Source organism: Lathamus discolor, chromosome 7, assembly GCF_037157495.1.
Source record: "Lathamus discolor isolate bLatDis1 chromosome 7, bLatDis1.hap1, whole genome shotgun sequence".
Classification (NCBI taxonomy): domain Eukaryota; kingdom Metazoa; phylum Chordata; class Aves; order Psittaciformes; family Psittacidae; genus Lathamus; species Lathamus discolor.
The window spans coordinates 10,894,625-10,915,128 of record NC_088890.1 but is presented as its reverse complement, the minus strand read 5'-3'; the positions used below and the strand labels follow the sequence as shown (position 1 = coordinate 10,915,128).

The 20,504-nt window shown below is 43.5% G+C and overlaps 1 protein-coding gene across 4 annotated transcripts in view; it reads left to right on the top strand.

Annotated features, from left to right (window-relative positions):
- Positions 1–20,504, top strand: part of ITPR1 (inositol 1,4,5-trisphosphate receptor type 1) — a 179,545-nt gene that overhangs the window by 90,009 nt on the left and 69,032 nt on the right. For 2 of the 4 annotated variants that reach the window (XM_065687506.1, XM_065687504.1), the window contains 5 exons: positions 2,044–2,070; positions 2,972–3,092; positions 3,730–3,914; positions 5,355–5,503; positions 6,356–6,467. In XM_065687506.1, the coding sequence (XP_065543578.1) occupies positions 2,044–2,070; positions 2,972–3,092; positions 3,730–3,914; positions 5,355–5,503; positions 6,356–6,467 (594 nt within the window). The remainder of the gene's footprint in view (positions 1–2,043; positions 2,071–2,971; positions 3,093–3,729; positions 3,915–5,354; positions 5,504–6,355; positions 6,468–20,504) is intronic. The other 2 variants (XM_065687507.1, XM_065687505.1) reach the window with 1 other exon arrangement.

The following is a 20,504-nucleotide window of genomic DNA, read 5'->3' as shown; positions in this document are numbered from 1 at the left end:
GTATTGCAGCACAAAGATAACATCATTCTTCATAAATAACGTTTTGGGAGGAGTGTGGGTGGAGTGGTCAGGTGCCTGGCAGGTCTGTCAGAAGCTGGAGTATGGCAGTTGTTGATGCAGCCTCATCATGCCTAAGGCAGTTGTTCAAAGTGTGAACTCCAGGTCTGTAATTGAGCACAACTGGCAGCACAGTAGGAGGCATCTGGTTAGTGGACATAAAGGGTATCTGGCAATTTGATGTCAGTCAAAGAAGCCATATTAAGCCTTTGGATCATGGTGTGTTGCCTGGGTGACTGCACTGCTCTGGGGAAGTGTCCATAAAACTGTTGCATGACTGTGCATCAGGTAGACAGTTTCTGCTCAGTATAAGCAATAATGTTCCTGCTTTTGCCTTACTGGCTACCTGTATTTCTGCCTTCCTTGAGTCAGGATGTGTATTTAACCCACATCTGGATGACCAGTGGCCAGCCTGATCTAGCCAACTCTAGCATTCAGCACAGCTCTGCTTCTCATAGGCTTAGACAGCCCTCTTAATTCAAACAAGGAGACAGTCACACTGAAAACAAGAGAGCTGTGTTTCAGATTGGCTCAAATACTAATAAATTGCCAAAGTGTGGGTACTGCCTTGTGAGTGTGCAGAGAGCTGCAACAGCTGTGTTTGGGCTGAGCAGCTTTATTAGGGTTGTGTCTTAACACACACAAGTCTGAGCAGTGCAGCAGTTGCTTTGCTCCTCATGGACTTTACCATGTCAACCGCTATTGTGGTATCAGCCTCCATGCTAGTTTGTCTGTCAGAACTTTTATCAAAAGAAAAGAGGAATTGAGATCAAGTTAGCCTTGCCCCTGGAGTTCTGCCCTTCTCTCTTCCCTCTGCAATGTATACCTTGGCTGTCATGCTTTTAATTGTCATCTCTGAGAATACAGCATTTGAATACACTTCCTTACCATCATATTTTAGCCATCTGTTAATTTTATGTCAGTGATTTTTCTTTAGTTTCACAATCTCTCCTTCTGTCTAGGAGGATGGAGTAACTTACTTCACTTCGCTTTTACCATCTCAGTTGATAGCTTTGTTTTTCTGTCTTACCTAGATCCTTACATCTCTGTTAAAAGCTCTGTTTCTCTCTTTTTTCCTGCCTGTCATGACTCTTGTCTGTAACAAGGCACTTTCCCATCTGAGTACAGCCCATTGGACCACCTGGCTGGTGCACATTACTGGGTGGGAATTTTCCCTCCTGTCTGAGCTGCTGCAGGGCAGTCTGCAGCAGGGCATCACCAGGTATGACCTGGTGATGCTCCTCTCCATAGGCAAGTGACATTTGTCACTCTCCTTTGTGTGGCCTTTGTATTCAGTCACTCCCTGTCCTTTCTGCTACACCTTGTAATCTCATTTTTTCCCATGCAAGCATCATCTCATCTCATGCTTTTTCATGTTATGGCTTGTTTAACGTGAATTGTACCTCCTTTGAGTCAGGACCAACCTTGCTTGTTCAGGGAACACCTTTTCCGTCTGTCATACAGTTCAAATAATATAAAATTAGGAGAACATAAATTTGCCTTTTCAAAGAACAGCTGTCTAAAACTTTCCCTCTTTAACAAGTACAATTTAGCCTGTTTTCCCCCTAAGGGTGCTGCTGCCCAAGGCTTTCCTTCACAAGTGTAGTTAGAGGCATATGGAACATGGAGTAAATTTCTTACTTGATTTATTGATGTAGTTTAAGCAAATGAAATGTCTTTGAAGCTCTTTAACACCAAAAAGTCTTTAAATATGAACTGAAAAGAGTATGTGGGTGGCTTAAATCCAGAAGCACAGGTATTTTCATTGCCCTTGGAGAATACTACTGCCTGACATGTTTTGGGTGTTTGACTTATTTCTAGCAAGGATAATAGGTATTTGCCTCTTAGTAATTTTTGCTTCTTGATTTATTTTTTTTTATTCTCCTTTTTGTACATTTCATAATGGTGTCGTGTGATGAATTGATACATTTAATTACCTAATAAATTTGGCTTTTTCACCTAACTCCATTTTTTTCTTACAAACAGGCATTAATCTTGACCAGAATAAAAGAGGTATTTTTTCACTGGTTCCTGTCTTGTGGGCTTTGCACTGTGGTGTAGTTCACTTAGCTGATAGAAACATATGTAGCTAGTAGGCACTGGGATACGAGGTATTCCCTCTCAGTGTAGGTTCATTTGAAGTATTTAAAGTACTCATTCCTCTACAGGTAAAATAAATGAATTGTGCTGAGTAATTACTGTATGAAACCAAAGAGGGAGTTTTGGTCACTGTTGTTGAGAAGTTGCAAAGATGAAAGAAAGAGCTCATGTGCATGTGTGTGTTGAAGTAGCTCACCTGTGTGTACTGGAAGATTACCCTGTGAAATACAGAGCTAAAAAGCACACCTTAATTTTGATCCACAGCAGCTACAGTGCTTACCACTAACTACTACCTGTGTTTGAAGTAAAACACACACAGCTGGTTTCTTCAGAATATTAGATACCAGCTAATAGTACTTGCAGTAATGAGGTTTCAGCTCTGGAGCTGCGCTGTTGTTCAGCCAAGAGCAAAGTCCCATATACCTGTGGACTATTGAGTCAGCTTCTGGTCAGCACTAACAGAGGAATCTCTGTGTGCCAGGTTTGCTGATAACTCTGATTAAACTGATGAAGATGACTACTTATTTCCTTTGCTTAGTCAAGCTTCAATTACTGAGGCTTTACGCTTTAGAAGCTACCTATTTAATGTTTCCCTTCTAGCATTCGTTCCCACCCTTTCCATTCAGTTGTTGATTGTGTGGTAGATACGCTGTCTACAACATGAAGTTGCCTAACAAGTGGATGCAGACCAGTTAGAAATGACTGGTGTGCAGAGTCATGGCTGAAGCTGGTAACTGGTATTATACCTCAAGGTGATGCTGCTACATCTCAGTATGGTGTGATGAGTTTGATTTTCTTTAACTTTGTGTTCTAGACTCGCCAACCTGTGTTTGTACAGTTGCTGCAAGGTGTGTTCAGAGTGTACCACTGCAACTGGTTAATGCCAAGCCAAAAGGCATCAGTGGAAAGCTGCATTCGGGTCCTCTCAGATGTAGGTAAGAAAACTGATGTAATCAGAACTAAGTGCTGCAAACGTGGTCATCCAGTATTTGCTGCTTACATGTCACCCTTCCAGAACGAAAGTGCAGTTTACTTCTCGCAGGTGCCACTTGCAGATAAGTTGGAGCCAAGGCATAGTACAAAGCCAGACTTATGTTGATATATTGTCATGGTTGAGCAATAGGTGTTGTCACTGTAACCTGAAGTGCTTTCTCCATTTAACCTCAAAACTCTCTGCAGTCCTGTTGATCTGCAGCGAGGAAATAGTTTTGTGCCTCTCCTCCAAGTAATTTGTTCCATTTTTAGGAGGACGAAGAGTAATTTGTACTGGATATGAGGCCAGATCCTGTTGGATAGGTGTTCATTTTTGTTAGCATGAGTTGTTGGGAGTGTGTGTAAGGACTGATTCCTACTCCTGCACTTTAAAGACAATAAACAGCCTGAGGTGTGAAAGCCTTAATATATATAAAAGCTACACAGAGGTCTGACCCCTTACACAGGGATTGAGCATTGCATTTTAAAATGCACACAAAGGAGATCATAGAAGGAACTGCAAGTAGAGTTTGTCTTGTTCTTGGGTTGGCTGTAATACATGGGCTTAAGGAGTCAGTTCTTACTAATTGCTTGTTACAGCAAAAAGCCGAGCAATTGCAATTCCTGTGGACTTGGACAGTCAGGTCAACAATCTCTTCCTGAAATCTCATAACCTGGTACAGAAGACTGCAATGAACTGGCGAATGACTGCAAGGAATGCTGCCCGCAGAGACTCGGTGCTCGCTGCTTCCAGGGATTATAGAAACATAATTGAAAGATTACAGGTGACACAGCACCCCTTCCTCCTTTGATAATCACTTGCATGCCTACGCAGAAGGAGGGATTTCCTCAGTAGAAAGACATTTGGAAATTAAGTAGTCAAAATGCCACATGTTAATCAAGTTAGCTGATGCTGAATATAATAGTGCCGTAATACTGTGTGTGAAATCAGATTGTATCCAGACAGGTAATTGAATGTGCATGGCTAATGGGTATGGAAGTACTCATCCTAGGAGATATTGGTATTTGAAGCTAGTGGTACTTGAAGTATTCTTGTTCCACCATTAATGGCATTTCTTTGAGACAGGACTCTTTTTGGCAGTGCAGCCTTTCAAACTCACCCAGTGCTTTGCTCCTTGTACACCAAAACCCAGTACAATGAAAGGTGCCACAGCCTTGCCTAGGCACCACTGCAGAAATTGAAATAAATAGATGTCTGCTCCTTGTGAAGGAATTGCAGCTGTAGTCTCCCTGAAACAGACAGGTTTTGCTAACAAGACTAAACATAATGCTTCATGTTAGAAATAGGGACTGATGTGTTATAGCTGTATTCTGTGTTCAGATCTTTAGACAGTTAATAAGGCCTTTTTTATACCAAATGAAATTAATCATCTTCAAACTGAAAGAGGGCAGGTTTAGATTAGATATAAGGAAACTGTTCTTCCCTGTGAGGGTGGTAAGGCCCTGGCACAGGTAGCTGCCCCATCCCTGGCAGTGTTCAGGGCCAGGGTGGATGGGGCTTGGTGCAGTCTGGTCTACTGGAGGGGGGTCCCTGCCCATGGCATGGAACTGGATGAACTTTAGGGTCCCTTCCAACCCAAACCATGGGTTGATTCTGTGATCTTGGATGCCACCTTTATCTTTGAAGATTCATTCTCTGGTCAAAAGCTTTTTCTAGGAAACAGTTCTAACTAGCTTTATGTAAGCTTACATTGCATAATGTAAAACCACTGCCCAACGCAGTCTCATGGAAGTATCTTTTCCCTCTTTATCCATTGCTGTCTATTTGTCCATTTTAATTTGATTAAAATTCCCTTCTAGTTTCATAGGTATTGGTATTTTCTGCCTGTTTAAGTATTAGGGTAAACATGGTTTTATTTTTAAGCTACAGCTTTCTAAACATTAAGGGAAAGGAGGATAATTTTATTTTTGCATAATGTTAACAGTACTACCTTTCTGTGAATTCTTGTAAACATAAATAGCCTGATCAGTATCGCAGAGTTGCAGTGCTGCTATGAGTCTCGTTTTTCTTATATATCGACGATAGCATCTACAAAGATGGGAAGGTGGGGGAAGTCAGTCATCTGGGGGACTGCTGGAAATCAGAGCTTCCCTTTTAAAGATAACTATTAAACAATAAAGCCTGAAGTCTTATCTGACCATATTGTGACATCTTTAATGTCTAGGTATTTATTGTTTAAAATCTTGGTGTGGTTATATTCTAGGACATAGTATCAGCTTTAGAGGATCGCCTACGTCCTCTTGTCCAGGCAGAGTTGTCAGTACTGGTAGATGTGCTTCACAGGCCTGAACTGCTGTTTCCAGAGAACACAGATGCAAGGAGGAAATGTGAAAGTGGAGGTTTCATTTGCAAGTAAGTTGTGCTTACGTGGTACAGTAAGTACCAAGTTGGTGCATACTTGATGTACTTGGTCATACTTGTAAAGCACAGTATTTCATGGTATTGTAAATTCAGTTTGTGCTTGGAGGGGGTCAAAAAATGCTCATGGCCATGGGGAAAGATTGCTTGATATGCTGTCCTAGCTAATGTTTTAAAATTCCTGTGTTTGCTGCAGGATAGAAGTGTCATGAACAGTGGTATAAATGGGTAAAAAATGTCGAGCTGATCCCTGTTGTTTGATACTTGCCTTCAACCCTAGTAATGTTTGCAAGGTGCTAGGTCTGCTGGGTGAGTGTCAGAGTCAGTTGTGGGCAGCGTCTGCTTTCACTGAGGCACATGATAACAACTAGAGGGAAGGAAAAGGAAAGATCACAAGGTCACTTAGAGAGCAATTTAGAGCAGAATCCAGCTTCTCCGGTCACCCCCTGGAGGGGTGGATTATATACGGAGTTTATAGAAACTAGTTACTTGAGTAAGGAACACATGCTGGGTAGGATGGATTGCACCCAGAACTCTCGGTCTGGTTTTTAACAAAGTAGGATGTGGACCTAACTCCCACTGTCCCTTCCCGATTCCTTTTTGCTTGTGTTCAGCGGGTTTTATCTGGCTGTCTTCCTGCCCACTTGACTGCAGTTTCCTTCAAGCTTCACCTAAGTTTGTGGTAGCAGGTTGCCCTTGAGAGTATGTTCCCAAGATGGTTGTGTAATGGTATGATAATAAAACTTGTTTGTAGCTTAAACCAATTAAGTAAGATAGCCATGTGTATCTTATACCATTTTTAGAATATTAGTACTAAAACAAGCTGTGATTGATTGGTTTTTTCAGGTTAATAAAGCATACTAAACAGCTGCTAGAGGAGAATGAGGAGAAACTATGTATTAAAGTATTGCAGACGCTCAGGGAAATGATGACCAAAGATAGAGGCTATGGAGAAAAGGTAACGTAATTTACAGTTCATCATTCTGTGTTAAATGCTATCTTTATTCAGTAAAGGAAAATAAATTTCTTGCTCTTTCAGGCTGTGTTTTGGATGTCAACACTTCTGTACTGGATCAGGAACAAAACATTTTTAGTCAACTAATAAGCTTACCTTTCAAGTTACATTTGAAGTTGTTTCTGCTGCTTTTCTACTTTAGATTTGCAAGTTTAAGTCTTAATTCCTGCAATTGCTGGTGCTGTAAAAATACCTGATTTTATTACCTTTTTATGAAGGATATAACCTCTGTATCTGCTTTGTGGGTTTAGTTCACTCTTGGTCAGGTCACATAACCTTTCAACGAGAGGATATTTTGTAGTTTAATTTATATACATCCAAGTCATCATCTTGTTGTGAATTATAGTTGGAAACTGTCTGTACATCCGCCTGTGGGGTTTTTTATTTCCCTTTCCTACATCCAACTTCTTTATCTTGTCGAGAAGAACATTTTTCTGTAGGTACAGACCTATTCTCTATTTGCATCAGAAGGCTCTGTATATGACCATATGTTTGTGTATCTAGACATTCCTACAGTCAATCTCAAAATCCTAGTCTAAGGTATCTCATGCATTTCTAAGCAACCTAGGTTATTACCATACCACATGGTGGGTATACAGAGAAATATACCCTCTCAGTGAACATGTTCATGAGCAATTGGCAGTTGGGACTGGGATAAGCAGTGACATGGAAAGACGCTCACTGCAAGTGGGAGTCCATGCCTGGGAGCAGATGGTTTCTCATGTCCCATTTTTGCTTGCAATAGGTTTAAAGTTGTTGCACAGTGCTGGATTCACAGCACAAAAAGGCAAAAACTTTAGAGGTCAGACAGTTTCGTAATAGCAGTAATTGTTTATAGCTGTAGCTATAGCTGCAGCCACATGGGAGGAAGCTGCTCAGAAGGCACAGGGGAACCCACAGCATCACTAGGCTGAGCCAGGATGTCGCACACAAGCTCTGTTTCGGCTAGCCTAGTTGGGGATGGAGAGGCCTCAGGAGCAGAGCACAGTGCTCTGTGCCAGTCCAGCAAGAGGCAGGCTCTAGCACGCCAGGGACCCGGAGGAGGGAGAGCAAGTGGATCGAGGAGGCTGTACACATGTGGGTGCGCACGTGCCTGTGTGCGGGCTGTTACCCAAGCACACCCTGCTGAGCACACAGCAGTGCCCTCAGTGATGGGAGACTCCCAGGAAAATGCTCCGAGGGTAGGGATGGCCGGTGCTGTGCTCCCTGCCCTGTCAGGGAATGCTCTTCCCAGGTGCTGCCACTACCTCTTGGCTGTCAGAGGTCCAGCCCACCTCCTGGCTCCTGCTGCTGCCTTGCTCTAGACCTGCTGTTCTACCCAGAGACATCCATTCATTTTGCAATGGCAGTGGGTTTTGGACAAATGCAGTGACCCTGGGGGAACACCCTACTAACTGCAGAAAAGAAGCATATATCTGTGGGATGAGAAGGGGAGGAGGATAGGTAGGAAAGGGTAGGAACTGCAGGCTTCAGCTTAACTTTTGGCACATAGTCCTTTCCTGCTGCAGTGGTTGTATTGTGTGCTGGCTTGTCACAGCGCAAGATGAAGTCCTGTAGACCTTTTGTCCTCTCCTCTCCTCAAGGTCCTGTACTGAGACATCTGTACATCTGTACAAGTCTGATCTAGAAGGGGACTGGCTGTAGCCTGCAGAAGTTAGTCTGTTCCTGCAAAAGGGAGCTGGGTTAGGTGATCCTCTTGAATGACTGTAGTGTGCTGGTACTTCTGTTGCCCGATATGGGGATGTAAAAGATTAAGTGTATAATAGATTTAGTTTTACTCTTTGTTAGTGCATCAGTGTATGTTCTGCTGATTAAAAACAGCTGCAAGGTCACCATAAGTAATAGAAAGGGTGGATGATATGTACCATATGTACCTTATACACCAGCAATGCCCAAATGAGAGCATTGAGGGGTTTTTTTAATGCAACATGCCACTCAGATCCTTCTAAATGGAAATTCATTTACAGGAGTTCCGTAGGCTATGTTCCATTTGGCCAACTTGAGTGAAGATAACAGTTAACAGAACTTGAACTGTTCAGGCCATGGAAAACCCCACAAGATTCTAAAAATCTTCGAAGTGCAGAAAATGCATTAGTTCCTGGAACAGCAGATCAGTTACATAACGCAAGATAAGAATATGCTTGCCTGTAAAATGGATTTCCAAATGTGAAAAAGCAGCCGAATTGCTTACAGATAGACTGCTAGTAGTAGTAGAACAGCTTTTACTGTCTGCCTGCGAGAAGTGCAATCGTATTTATTCTCCCCTGTGACTCATATAACTGTATTTAGTCACCACGTAAAAGGCAATACCTTTTGTTTCTAAAATCACCCTGGAGTGTAACAAAAAGGGGAAAACACTTACGCACCCATTCTAAACACAGGAGTCCCTAAGCACATAAAGTTGGTGAAACTTACTCTTGTGTCCAGCATATTGATCATGCAAATGGCATTGCTTGTAGGTCAGATGCTGACAGAATTGACAGCAGTCACTTCAAAGCAGCGTTCAGCAGCAGAGCGCCACAGAAGTTTTGGCATAGCATGTGACTTTGCTGTAATACCATGTGGTGCTCGCTGGAACAATCTGATACATAGAAGAATAGTGCTCCTCCTCTCACGCCTCATCTTCCAGCACAAACAATAAAGGTGGCACACCCTCCTGGCCCATGCGCTTGTCCCTTTAATAGGTGGGAAGTGTAATGAGGGTGCAGTGTTGTCCTCTCGCATTAGCAAAGGCCTTCATTAAACAGCTGGGGTTCCTCTGCAGCATGCAAAATCCATGGTGAGAACACAGATGTACAGAAGCCTGTGGGAAGGCTCAAAGTTTTACATATTGCTAAAGACTCCTCGTCTTGGCACGCGCTCAGGTTCCCTCAGTGATGGGTAGCATACTGTGGTATATTTAATAGGCAGAAAACTTAACTACATTGACAGTGTAGGCTAGACCCAAGTTTTTTACTTTGCTGAAACATGTCATTCATACACGTCTTTCTGGGTGCCTACCAGATGATTAGCCTCAGTTCTGCAGGAGTCATATTTTAAAACCCCTTCTCTGTTCCCAAACTGGAACTCCAGCCTCCTCACTCCTTTCTACTGGTGCTCACAGCTCACGCCAGTGATGACTCTCATGCCCAAGGGTGAAGTTCTTGGCTCTCGGTCAGCCAGCCTGTGCGGTTTGTTACTTGGCACAGGAACAAAGCCAGGGTGCATCCTGCCTCCGAAGCTCCCTGGCACAGCACTTCCAGCAGTGTTGGTTCCCCAACCCACCGCAGCCCAGTGCTTGCAAATGTTACTCATGCCAACTCTAAATACAACATTGAAGTGCAGCGTTAAAGTGTTAAATGATTTATAAGATCCTAACATGAAATTTATTTGTAATTTCTCTTTACTAATGCTTGCTTTCAATTCTTCCCCTTCTTTCTTTTCCGGCAGATTACCATTGAATTGGATAATGCTGAGGTTTAATTTTATTTCTTTTCTACAGTGTTGTTTCTATGGTGTTTGTTTTATGAGTAGCTCTGTGATCTGTCCTGTTGTCTCTTCGGCACTGAGCTTTCTGATTTGTATGCCTGTGTCAGTAAATTAGTTGAGTTTTCAGTCTGCTGTGTGTCTGCACTGGGAATAGTTACCGTAACTAATTCCATATGTCGTTACTTGGAATATTAGTCCAAATGCAGTTATAATTTCTGGCAGTCTGCAATCATCTGCTGCCATAGTAGATCCCATGCAGTGTTAGGACCAGACCTGAGTGCCTTTAGAGAATCAACTGCTGCAAACACCATTAAAACATCAGCGTTTCACAGTCAGCCAGCATTACCAGGTCATTGGTGAACAGGCTTTTTATTCCGAAAACTAACCACTGAGGTTTAATGGTGTTCATGCAGAAGTTGGAGGAGCCCACCAGAAGCCAGCTGGAGAAGACCCTGAACAAGGTGTCTCCACTTGCTGACCAGTGAAGAGCCATTCCTAATGTCCTTGGGCATGGTGTAGTTGTGGGAACTGCTGAGGGCTGGGTCCTTGTGCAGAAACTGCATTGCTGGCCTTACCAAGAAAGGTGACAGTCATGCAGTTCATCAAAGCATCTCGCTGTCCTTCCTGTTCCTCCTTAGTCAGGTTTGGTGTATAAAGCCACGTAAAACATTTGAATGTGTTGTGAAAGCAGTGTGGTGTAACCCTATGAAAATTACTGACTTCTGAAGCTGTTTCTGTGTGAAAAGCTTCCTACCATCAAAAACGTGCCTTCAGCTGGTGGTGTTTATGCTCTGTGTAGTTGTTTTATGCGTGGAAAAGCCATATTTGAGTGAGAACTTTCAGTATAACTGATATTAAGCTTTCTAAGGACTTTTAAAAGCGGTGTGTCTGTTTTGGGCACCGGTGCACGGGGAGAGGGAGGGAGCCGAGCTGTCTCTGCTGCTGCAACTTCCTCATCCAGCTCAAAAAAACCCTGGTGTGGGCGCTGAATTTGCATAAATGTATAATACTGAGAAAGTGATTGACTGGCACCTTATTTTACTGAAATACCAGGAAAAAAGAAATATTTTCCTCTCTGTGCTTTGTTTCCTGCGTTCTCTCCCAAGCCAACCTTTTTTTTGGAACAAATTTCAACCACTTAAAATACTTCAAATACTGCTCTTTATTCAATAGAGTAGAAAATGAAATATACCATAAATTGCTTTCTATGGAACTTGTTAATTTTGATGTTGATCAGCTAAATTTACTGAGTAAGCTTCCTTCTGAAAATGCAGTAATATTTGGGGGACCTTGGCTGTTGAAATGGATTTGAACCCGAACTGTTTGTCACAAAGGTAGACCAAAAAGTGGGCATATCTCCAGGGCTGGGTTGAAGGGTCTTCTGTGTTGAGCATGGCTTTTAGAGGAGGGAAGGAGAAGAATTCCCTGCAAGAAGAAACCGGAGTTGTGGCTTTTTGGCTTTGTCTTTAGCCTAGCTTCTGGTTGGGATACTCGGGTTCCTGCTGTGCCGCAGGTGAGTGGCATCACCTTCACCCCAGCATGTGCCTGCCCAGCCAGGGTCTAAGTTACCTTCCCAAAAGAAAAAATCACAAGTCTCCAATTTCAGCCTTAACAAAAAGCACTTTAGGAGAAAATCTGCATTGAGGGGCTGCTGGAGTTTGCACCCTTCTGTGGAAAGGAAATGTTCTTTAAAGCGTGCCCTTCCCATTAATGCATGTGGGAGCTAGCTGACAGGTAGGATGAGTACAGAGAGTAAAAGTCTGACGCTGGTCTGAAGGACAGTGTTTCATATGGCACAGGTCCATTTACTGCACTGTCATCACCTCTGACCGTGCCAGTATGAGACACCTCAGATGCATCTCCAGGCTTTGCCCCAAACTTTTCTAGCATTGCATAGCTACAGAAATGCTGGTGTGTTTAATCTCTTGTGTCATTATTTTCTCTTTCTTTTTTAATATAACAAAGATATTTTTATCTCTTACCTGGGGAGTTTGCATGCTCTGGTTTTGAGAAGTCTATCTGTAGCTCATGAACGTTTCCATCAGGTATAGACCACTTAGACTGTATGGTGCTACAGCTTCCCAGAATAGTTCAAAAATCATATATATATATATGATTTCATCTTGGAGAAACTTCAGACAGAATCTTGAATTGTTTAATTGCAAATTAAGTCATAATATGAAACTTTCCCCTTCAGTCTCTGGCTGTAATGTGCTGTCTTTGCTTGCAGTAAATCAGCCGGAGTGTGCAGAGCAATTAAAGATTTGGGCTCGAGGCTGCAAAGGAGGAACTTTATTCCTCCTCAGTGGAGCAGCTGCACGAAGGCAGCAGGTGTGTTTGTAACCATCAACAATGAGAACTGGCTGCTTATAGAAAGGGATTCAGACAGGGCTTGAACCGCTGACGAGTCTCAAAAGGAAATCCTGGGGTTTCCTTTTTTTTCCCCCCTGTCAACCCTGGAAACTATAAAGGGCAAAGAAAGCAGAAATCTCCATTATTAGTAAAATTACTAGCTTATTTTCTATTAAATTTAATTTTTCTGATCATCTGATGTGATTTTTATTCCTTCAGGGTAAAACTTTACTAAAGTAGCTGTCTTATGGCACGATTTCCTAGTATTTATGTGATTGTATGCATAGGTTCATTTATATATCTTAGTTGCTTACTGCAAGCTAATTTCAGTGAGTGGAGGTCCAAATAATAATAGGTGCCAAAAATGCCAGGAGGTCCACGTGTTTGTTACTGAAAGTTGTAATAGACCATTTGTGTTACACCCCCCCCTTAACGTATTTGTGAGGGAAGAAAGGGGGTTTGTAGGTGGGTGAATAATGCTGGAATTCACCTCACAGCAGGAAATCCCCCACGGAACAGGAAGGATGGTGACCGCTGTGACCTGCACCCAAGGGCAGCAGCACCCCTGTACATGTCTGGCTGAGCCGCTGGGGTTGCTGGAGTATTGCAGTTCTGGAGAAGTGGTGTGGAAATGAAGGGGAGGGCTAGGACAGTTGGATGCTGTTGGCCTAATTCATGTGCTTTCTGTTGAGGGGTGTATCTGGAATTCCTGTTCTGTTGGACAGGGGAAGGAGCTGGAATTTTCAGAAGAGAACCAGACTCCATAGTCTGATGCTTGCTTTCAGCATCTATTTACTATAGTCTGAGGACCATGATCTGGTCTAGCAGAAATACAACAGTAGCATCTTTAAGCTCTTTTACAGGGTTTTTGAATGGCAGCATCTGGTGTTGGGGCAGGATTTGTGTAAAAGATTTTTCTCTTGGGGACAAAAATTAGGATAGACTGTGAGAGTCATCCTGCAGTATTTCCAAAACACCCAGGTTCCTGCAAGCTTGTAAAAGTGCACAGACTTTTGGGATGGGGGTTGCATAAGACCGCTGTTAAGGAGCAGGACAGGTATCCTGAAAGATGAATGTAAAGCATGATTTGTTTTGATAGAAAACCAAAACCAGCTGAAACTGTAAACTGTTTCATGCCTTATTTGCACCTTATTTGCAACATAGTTGTGTTGGTTTTGTCCTGATCCTGGGGACTCTGTGTTCCTCCTTAGGTGTGTGTCGGGGCTTCTGTTTCTCTGGTTCCTTGGGCTCTGGAGCTGAAGGGGTCTGGCTCAAGCTTAATTGCTAGATAGAGTGGTCTTAGCATTGGCTCTGTGCAGGTGTTTCAAGTAATAAAGTAGAAACCCCCAAGGCAATGCACAGGCATGTTGTCTATGAAAGCCTTTGGACTGAGTCTCTCTTGATTGACTCCTTACTTTGCTGGAACTGCTGTAATCGTGGTCTCGATGGAGCTGTTGCCTATGCTGGTCTCTCGAGAAGACGTTCAGGACCAAGATAATTTCTTCTTAAGTGCCACCAAGGATGAATCTTCACACAACAGTGATAACTAAACCCTGGCTGTCATTAGACACAACAGCTCAATTTACTTTTAATTTGATCCTCAACCTACTAAAAAGTCCAGGCGTGATAGAAATGCAGATTTGATGGTGTTTCACAACTCCAGTTGAGATGGTGAGCTCCACCGTGGGTTCCCTGTGGTCCAGGACAGCTCAGGCAGCACAGCTCCCTCCCTGTTGAGGCATTTCTATTTGTGACACGACGTTCCCATCCGCTCTCCACAGTCCAGATAGGCGTTTGGGGACACCGTGGCCCAGTTTCCACCTGCAGTGCAAGTCTTGGGCACTAAACCGCATACATCCTGGAGAAACACATTAATACTTTATGGACTGCAAAGGCGAGAAGTGTTAGCGCTGACCTGCAGGTGGCATGCTCAGGATGCGGAATGTAGCTGGGAGATGTCCTACTTCTTTCGTTTCCCTTTTTCCCCTCCCAGCCACATTGCAGTGAGCTGCTCCGCTGGGCACCTGCCAACAGCCAGGCAGCACTTACATAACAGCAGCTATTTTTCCTGGAATTTAGGCCCGCTGCTGATGTGTGACCTTCAGCGGTAATTGCCAATAAATGCGGCGGAGATGTTTACAGTCACCGCCGGCCTCGCCGTCGCTGCCAGCCCTGCACCAGTAGCTGCCGTGCCCGCGGGGCTGCTGCTGCTTCCATGACCACTGCTCCTGGACCGTGGGATCTGTGTCTTGTACCTCAGGGTGAAGTAGGGGTGCTCTGCTGTGTCCCCCCACAGGGCTGGGGCAGGGGCCAGCAAACACCGAAACAACCAAAATGCCATAAGCACCAGGAGCTTGCCTTGTAATTATTTATTCCTTTTTAGGATTTGAAGTTAAGTAAAACCCCAGGATTTTTCTGTTGGTTTTATTTCTATTTTTATTCAGTAATGACAGTTCTTCATGCAGCCGATAAAAGATATCCAGCAAAATACACCTGCAGACCCACTCAGTGTAGTTTTGGGGCGCTTTTTTAATCTCTTCACTTTGGTCTTGAGGTTTCAAGTAGGTAAAAAGGGAACTGAAAATCCTGGTTCAAAGGAGTCGACTTGAATTAACCTTCTCAGTGCTCTTTATCAATGATAAGATAAAAGTCCAATGGCTGAGCAAGATGCAAAATATGTGCTATTTTATGCATCTTCCGATGGGAGCTGGAAAATCCATTAACCTCTTAAAAGCTGGAGAGATGCACTTACAAATGACTCTCCTTGTAGAGGCAGCTTACTCCACAGTCATTTCTCTTGTGTATTTTGCACTTAGACAGTGCTTCACTTGTTATGTCTCAAGCAGAGGAAATGCAGGCGCTCATAAATTTTTGTGGGCTGCTTTATATTTTTTTTCCCCTCAGAAATCCTGCAATCTTTGGACTGTTTTTATTGCACGAACTGGAATTGGTGAGCTCTTTGGAAAAGGAGCCTGGAACATTTCTTAGGGTTATTTGTAACAAAGAAATAGTTATACCGTCTTACCAGTTAATTAAAACTGCTAATGTAAAACGTGTAGTAAAGAGAGTTTTACTGTATTCAGTTATTGTAACTGACCTGCAAGATTGAGGACTTAAGGAGAAGTGATTGCACTCTGATTTAAGGTCAGTGGCATATCAGAGAATCAGGTCTCTGACTCCAGGAAAGTCCCAGCCCAAGTAAAACATGCTTTCTTAACTGAAAGCTCTGGAAAATGAGAGAAGGCATTCCTCTGGGCAGATCTCAGTGACCTTTCAGTGCAGGCACTGACAGCTCTTACGCCAAATTTCCCACCTCATTGTCTGGCAGCGCACAGAGTCTCTGCAAATTCACTGAGATAAGGAGGGGAGAACATTTAGCCACGTCCCTGGTGTTGGGTGTGTGCCGCAGCGACAAGGCCACAGGGTGTAAGTGTGGTTGCTGCTCCATCACGTGCCTCTGCCCCTGTAAATTCCACAGGTCTTCTGTGAGGGCAGGAAGAGGACCCATGCCAGGACAAGGTGCTGCTCCATGTTTCCTGCTGCCTCTTAATTTATTCAGGTGTGACATCCTGCATAGTACACCACTGGGCATCTTTGATGCAGGCCTGTTACAATGGTAAATTATAATGTGGGATGCTTGGCAAAGCAGCTCGGTGGTCTCGGCTCCAAATTATTCCCCTCTGCCCTGAAACGCATCCATAGCAAGTCAACTGCCTGCTTGACAAACATCTACATCTCATCTGCAGAGGCTAGAAATTTGCTACCCAGCTCCTTCTGAGTTCTGCAAGGTAACAGTGTTGGCTTTAGCAATGAGACTTGGCAAGCAGGTAAGCTACGTGGAGCTTCGTGGTATTACTGAAGAGCTATGAAGGACAGCAGCGTAACTTGCACTCTAGTCTGTTGTCATGAATTAGACTAGGTGGTGTTTTTGATGTGAGCCTTTCAAGTAAGAACTATACTGAATGTATTCCAAAGAGAAAGGAGGAGAAATTCAGAAAAGGGAGGAAAGAGTGCAAGAGGACTTCAAGGCCTCTATTTAAGCAGCCAGTCCCACTGGAACTCCAGCTAATGTGGGGCACAGTATGCAAGAGCCAAAGCAGACAGCAATGGTTTCAGAATAACATATATCAGATTTGTGCTTTGGATTTTACACCTGGATATGCAACCTAGCTGTCAAAAGCTGCATGTGATATTTGGCTGACTTAGTTGCATTTTTTCCCCCTTTTACTTCTTCCTCTGTGCCAAATATCTCCCCCCAGCACCCCAATAATTAGATGCCATATGCATGGACTTGGGTTGTTTCCTGAATTCACAGATTTCAGGACCAGAAGGGACCACTTGGTAATTTAACCCGACTTCCTGCGCAGCACAGGGCATCTTGTTTCTTGCCATTTTTTCTCTGCTGAGCCAAATCAATTTAGTTTGACTAAGCTTCCTTAGAATGCTCGGTATTGATCTTGAAGATTTTCCAGGACTGGTATCAGTTTACTATTGCCTTGCACCAGCTAGTCACCTTCCTGTCTGATTTAGAGGGATATTTGGTAAAAGACATAAAGGAGGTGCGTGGTAGTTTGGAAAATGGCATCAGCCTGTAGAAGTTAAGCAGCCTGAGGTCTGTCACTTCTCATTCCTTTGACCCAGGAAATGGCCTGTTTGTAATTGGGCTGGTTTGTCCATTATTTTGTCAAAATTCCATAGTTTGGTGAGGCTGAAGAGAAAAGGAGCAGGGTTTTGGAAGTGTTCATGCCTGTGCTCACACAAATGTGGGGGTTTTTTCAGATTATTTCTCACCCATTTGTAGCATTACAATATGAGTTACTTCCCATACTGTGTTGCTGAAGCCAGTGGCTGGAGCAGACCCTGTCTGTGTGAACGGGAATCTCTACCTGCCTTTTCAATGCATTTCAAGTGTGTTCTGGTTGCTTACCTGTCAAGTTTTAAATCTTGAGAAAAGCAATGAAAATCTGCATTTCCTCAGAGCATTCTCACTTCTTTAGTTGTCTGCATTTTCTGTGGAAGACAGGATTAGACAACTTTCATCTTGATTGTTAGATAGAAAGCGAATGGAAAAGCTTTCATGCCTTCCTCAAAACCATAAAGCAAAAGGACATCTTCCATACATCTTCCATAGCTCATATATTGAGATGTAATGAGCTCACACTTGAGCTGTCACTTGCTTTGGTGTTTTTTGAGGTGGATACATCCACTGTTGAGGCAGGTAAAGACTGTTCTGGGAAACAGACATAGTCTGTGTTGGGGAAATGGATGCCAGAAGCATTATGGTCACCAACAGGTCAAAGAAATGGTATTTCTCTTGTTGTGGCTAGTGATGAGTGGTGTATTTGCCAACCTTGTGGGAATGCAAGCTTCAAAGGAAGAGGGGGTTTTGCACAAGTTGAGAGAAACTTCTGCTTCTGGAGCAAAAAGCAAAGATGATGTACTGTTCTTTTGTTCCTGCCACCCACTATGTTCTAGTTTAAAAGCTGGCCACTGTGTCCATCACACAGAGTGGTCAGCTTTTGGTATTCCACAAACCTGCCTGCTTCCCACCCCATCCCATCATTTATTTTCTAGGCAGAGAGCTGAGGCACAAGAAATCTGGCAAAATTAGTACTGCAGTCCACTCTCCCACCCTGTTCAATCCTTCTTGCAAAGCATAAGCTGGTACTTTGCTGTTGCAGCATGCGGGATAGTGCAAAGTATAGCACAGGAACTACAGCTCAGTGATTCTTTGCCATTTTAACCCATTTTTACTCAAAGATTCTTTGCCATTTTAACCCATTTTTAGTCAAAGAATAACAATTCCAGTATTTGAAGTTTATATTCTTACTAAAAGATTGCTGAAGGCTGTGCATATTTGGACTGATCCATCCAAGCATTGCCAAGGGCAGTGGCTCTTGCTTGCAGATGAGTTGGTAAGGCTGGTTCCAACATGCTGTCTGTGCTATAGTGGGAAGGCACAGGAATTTGCTAGCTACAATATGTACTTTTTCCTTCTCCAATTAGGTTGGAAAGATCGAACTAATTTCATGCTGATTCTTCATCTGTGCTGGTTTTCAGCCCCAAAATGTACATGTCTGTTTGATTAAGATGGGGTCATGGTATAAGGCTTGAATAAGGAAGCTTTCATTTGGAATCCAAAGCCCAGTACATTATCTTGTGGCAGTCGTCCACTTGACCTGCCAGCTTCAGCGTCCCCTTCCGTGGCAGGAAGGTGCCTAATTTTCCCTACACAGGAATATGCGCAATTTCCTTGCTGCTGTTGATTACTTGAGAGGAGGAATTTTTTGCTGTGCTCTGAAGCAAGTTGTGCAGACAGTGTCTGCAATCAGAGCAATGTGCCCAGACTCCCTAATGATTGGATATGGCATTTCCAGTGTCCAGCCTCCAAGCAGCATGGGTGTATACAGCGGGCTGTGCAGAACTGTGTGTTCCTCTGCATAAATGAGGTTCTTCCTGTTAACTTTTCATTCCCTGGCTTAAATCTGACCAAGAGAGGAATGGTTTCTGTGCTTGTGAAGTTTCCAAGAGTGGTGACAATTCAAGGAAGCAGTGTACCAAAGGCTGTGTGAATTAACCAGGAGGAAAGTCCATCAGGAGAATGGAGAAGGGTTCTTCCTGGCCAAGGAGCCCCTGCCCACGGCGCGCCAGAGGGGGAGCGCTCATTGCTTTGGCTCCTTCCTGGGAAACAGCCTCTTCATATTGTGACTTCTGGGCTTGGTGGGCTTCGTTTGCCTCTGCTGCGTGTTTCCTGGCCTGCAGCCTAGGTCACTCTCCCAGCCTACGCTTGATTTGTCTGTCTAGTTTGTGTACCCTCCAGGCAGACACGGACAATGAGTGCCTGACTTAAGTTGGTATCACTGTATCTTCGTCATCTTCTTAGTGTCTGTTCTGAGAAGTTAAATCAATTTAATCATGATTAAGTAGGCAGTTTTATTTGAATGTTTTAGGTCTCTGTTGTATGTCTAAGCTCTACTAGATAAAAGTTGCTTGTCCTCATCTGTTTCAGCGCGATGATCAGCATTTTAAATTTGAAAAGCTGTCACCATGAAGCCTCTTCTTTCATTGCTGGTGTTTGGTGCTGTATCACGTTTCTTTTATCTCAAGAAAAGTATGTTTATAGATGAGAATCCAAAGAAAGCGTTTTCTAAACTAACACTGCAAGGCTGCTGGCTCTGTGACATGCAGCCCTTGCTTCCTCCTCCTCCCACTGGGGATGGAGGATACGAGTCGCAGATCCCGAGTGCTCGCTCCAAGCAGGCTGCCCAAAGGCCTGCAATTTCTGCATTGCAGGCCTGTGTGCACCTGCATCTAAAGCTTTTTGCTTGTGCCTCTGTGTTCATGCAAAGTAGTTGGCAATGTTCAAAGGATACCTGCTAAACTTCCAGAATGTAGCCCATTTAGGAGCATGGTGGGTGGGTGGGAGGGTATAAACAGTAATTATGGCTATATAATGCATTTGTGATGATTCAGATGGAATCAAGTGCTGTGCTAGCTCCTTTCCCCTAAGTGTTGACCACTAGATTTCTGTTGGGATGAAAGATTCTTGAAGAATGACTAATTTTTCCATTTTACTTTCAACTAGCTGCCGCAACCTCCAGAAACGGAAAGCCCTGTAGAGGTGTGTCACCCACCTATATTTGTACAACAGGCAAATATCGGTGTTTTGAAGTAGTCCTGGTGGAGTCTCTTGTCGATTCAAAAACCCCTGTGAAATGTGTGTTCCTGCGTGGTGCTAGATAGTGACAATAACTGGATTTGTTGAAGTGGTTTAATCCAATACAGCATTAGCGTGACAGGCTGAAATAAAGTCCACATGTAAACCAGTCACAAATCTTTGTTGCTTTCAGCCATTTCCCTTATGCTTTTAAGGGAGGCACTGTGAAAGTGTCCTCTCGCCTCCCCCTGCATTAGCAAAAGGAGACTTGGTTTCTCTGGCTCCTAATGCAGAATTTGGTTTTCCCTTTGTCTTGCATATATAAAAACTTTGCTAAGGAAAGGGAGGTGTCTGAAGTTATCAGTGGAAGCTTTATAATCCCAGAGCAGCTGGGTGTCCCATATAAAGTGCCACGGTGAAACAGCTAACGGTCAGTTCACATCTTCAAGGTTACTAGTGCTATAGTGAATTGGATCTGTAGGCACATCTCCTTTATGAGACAC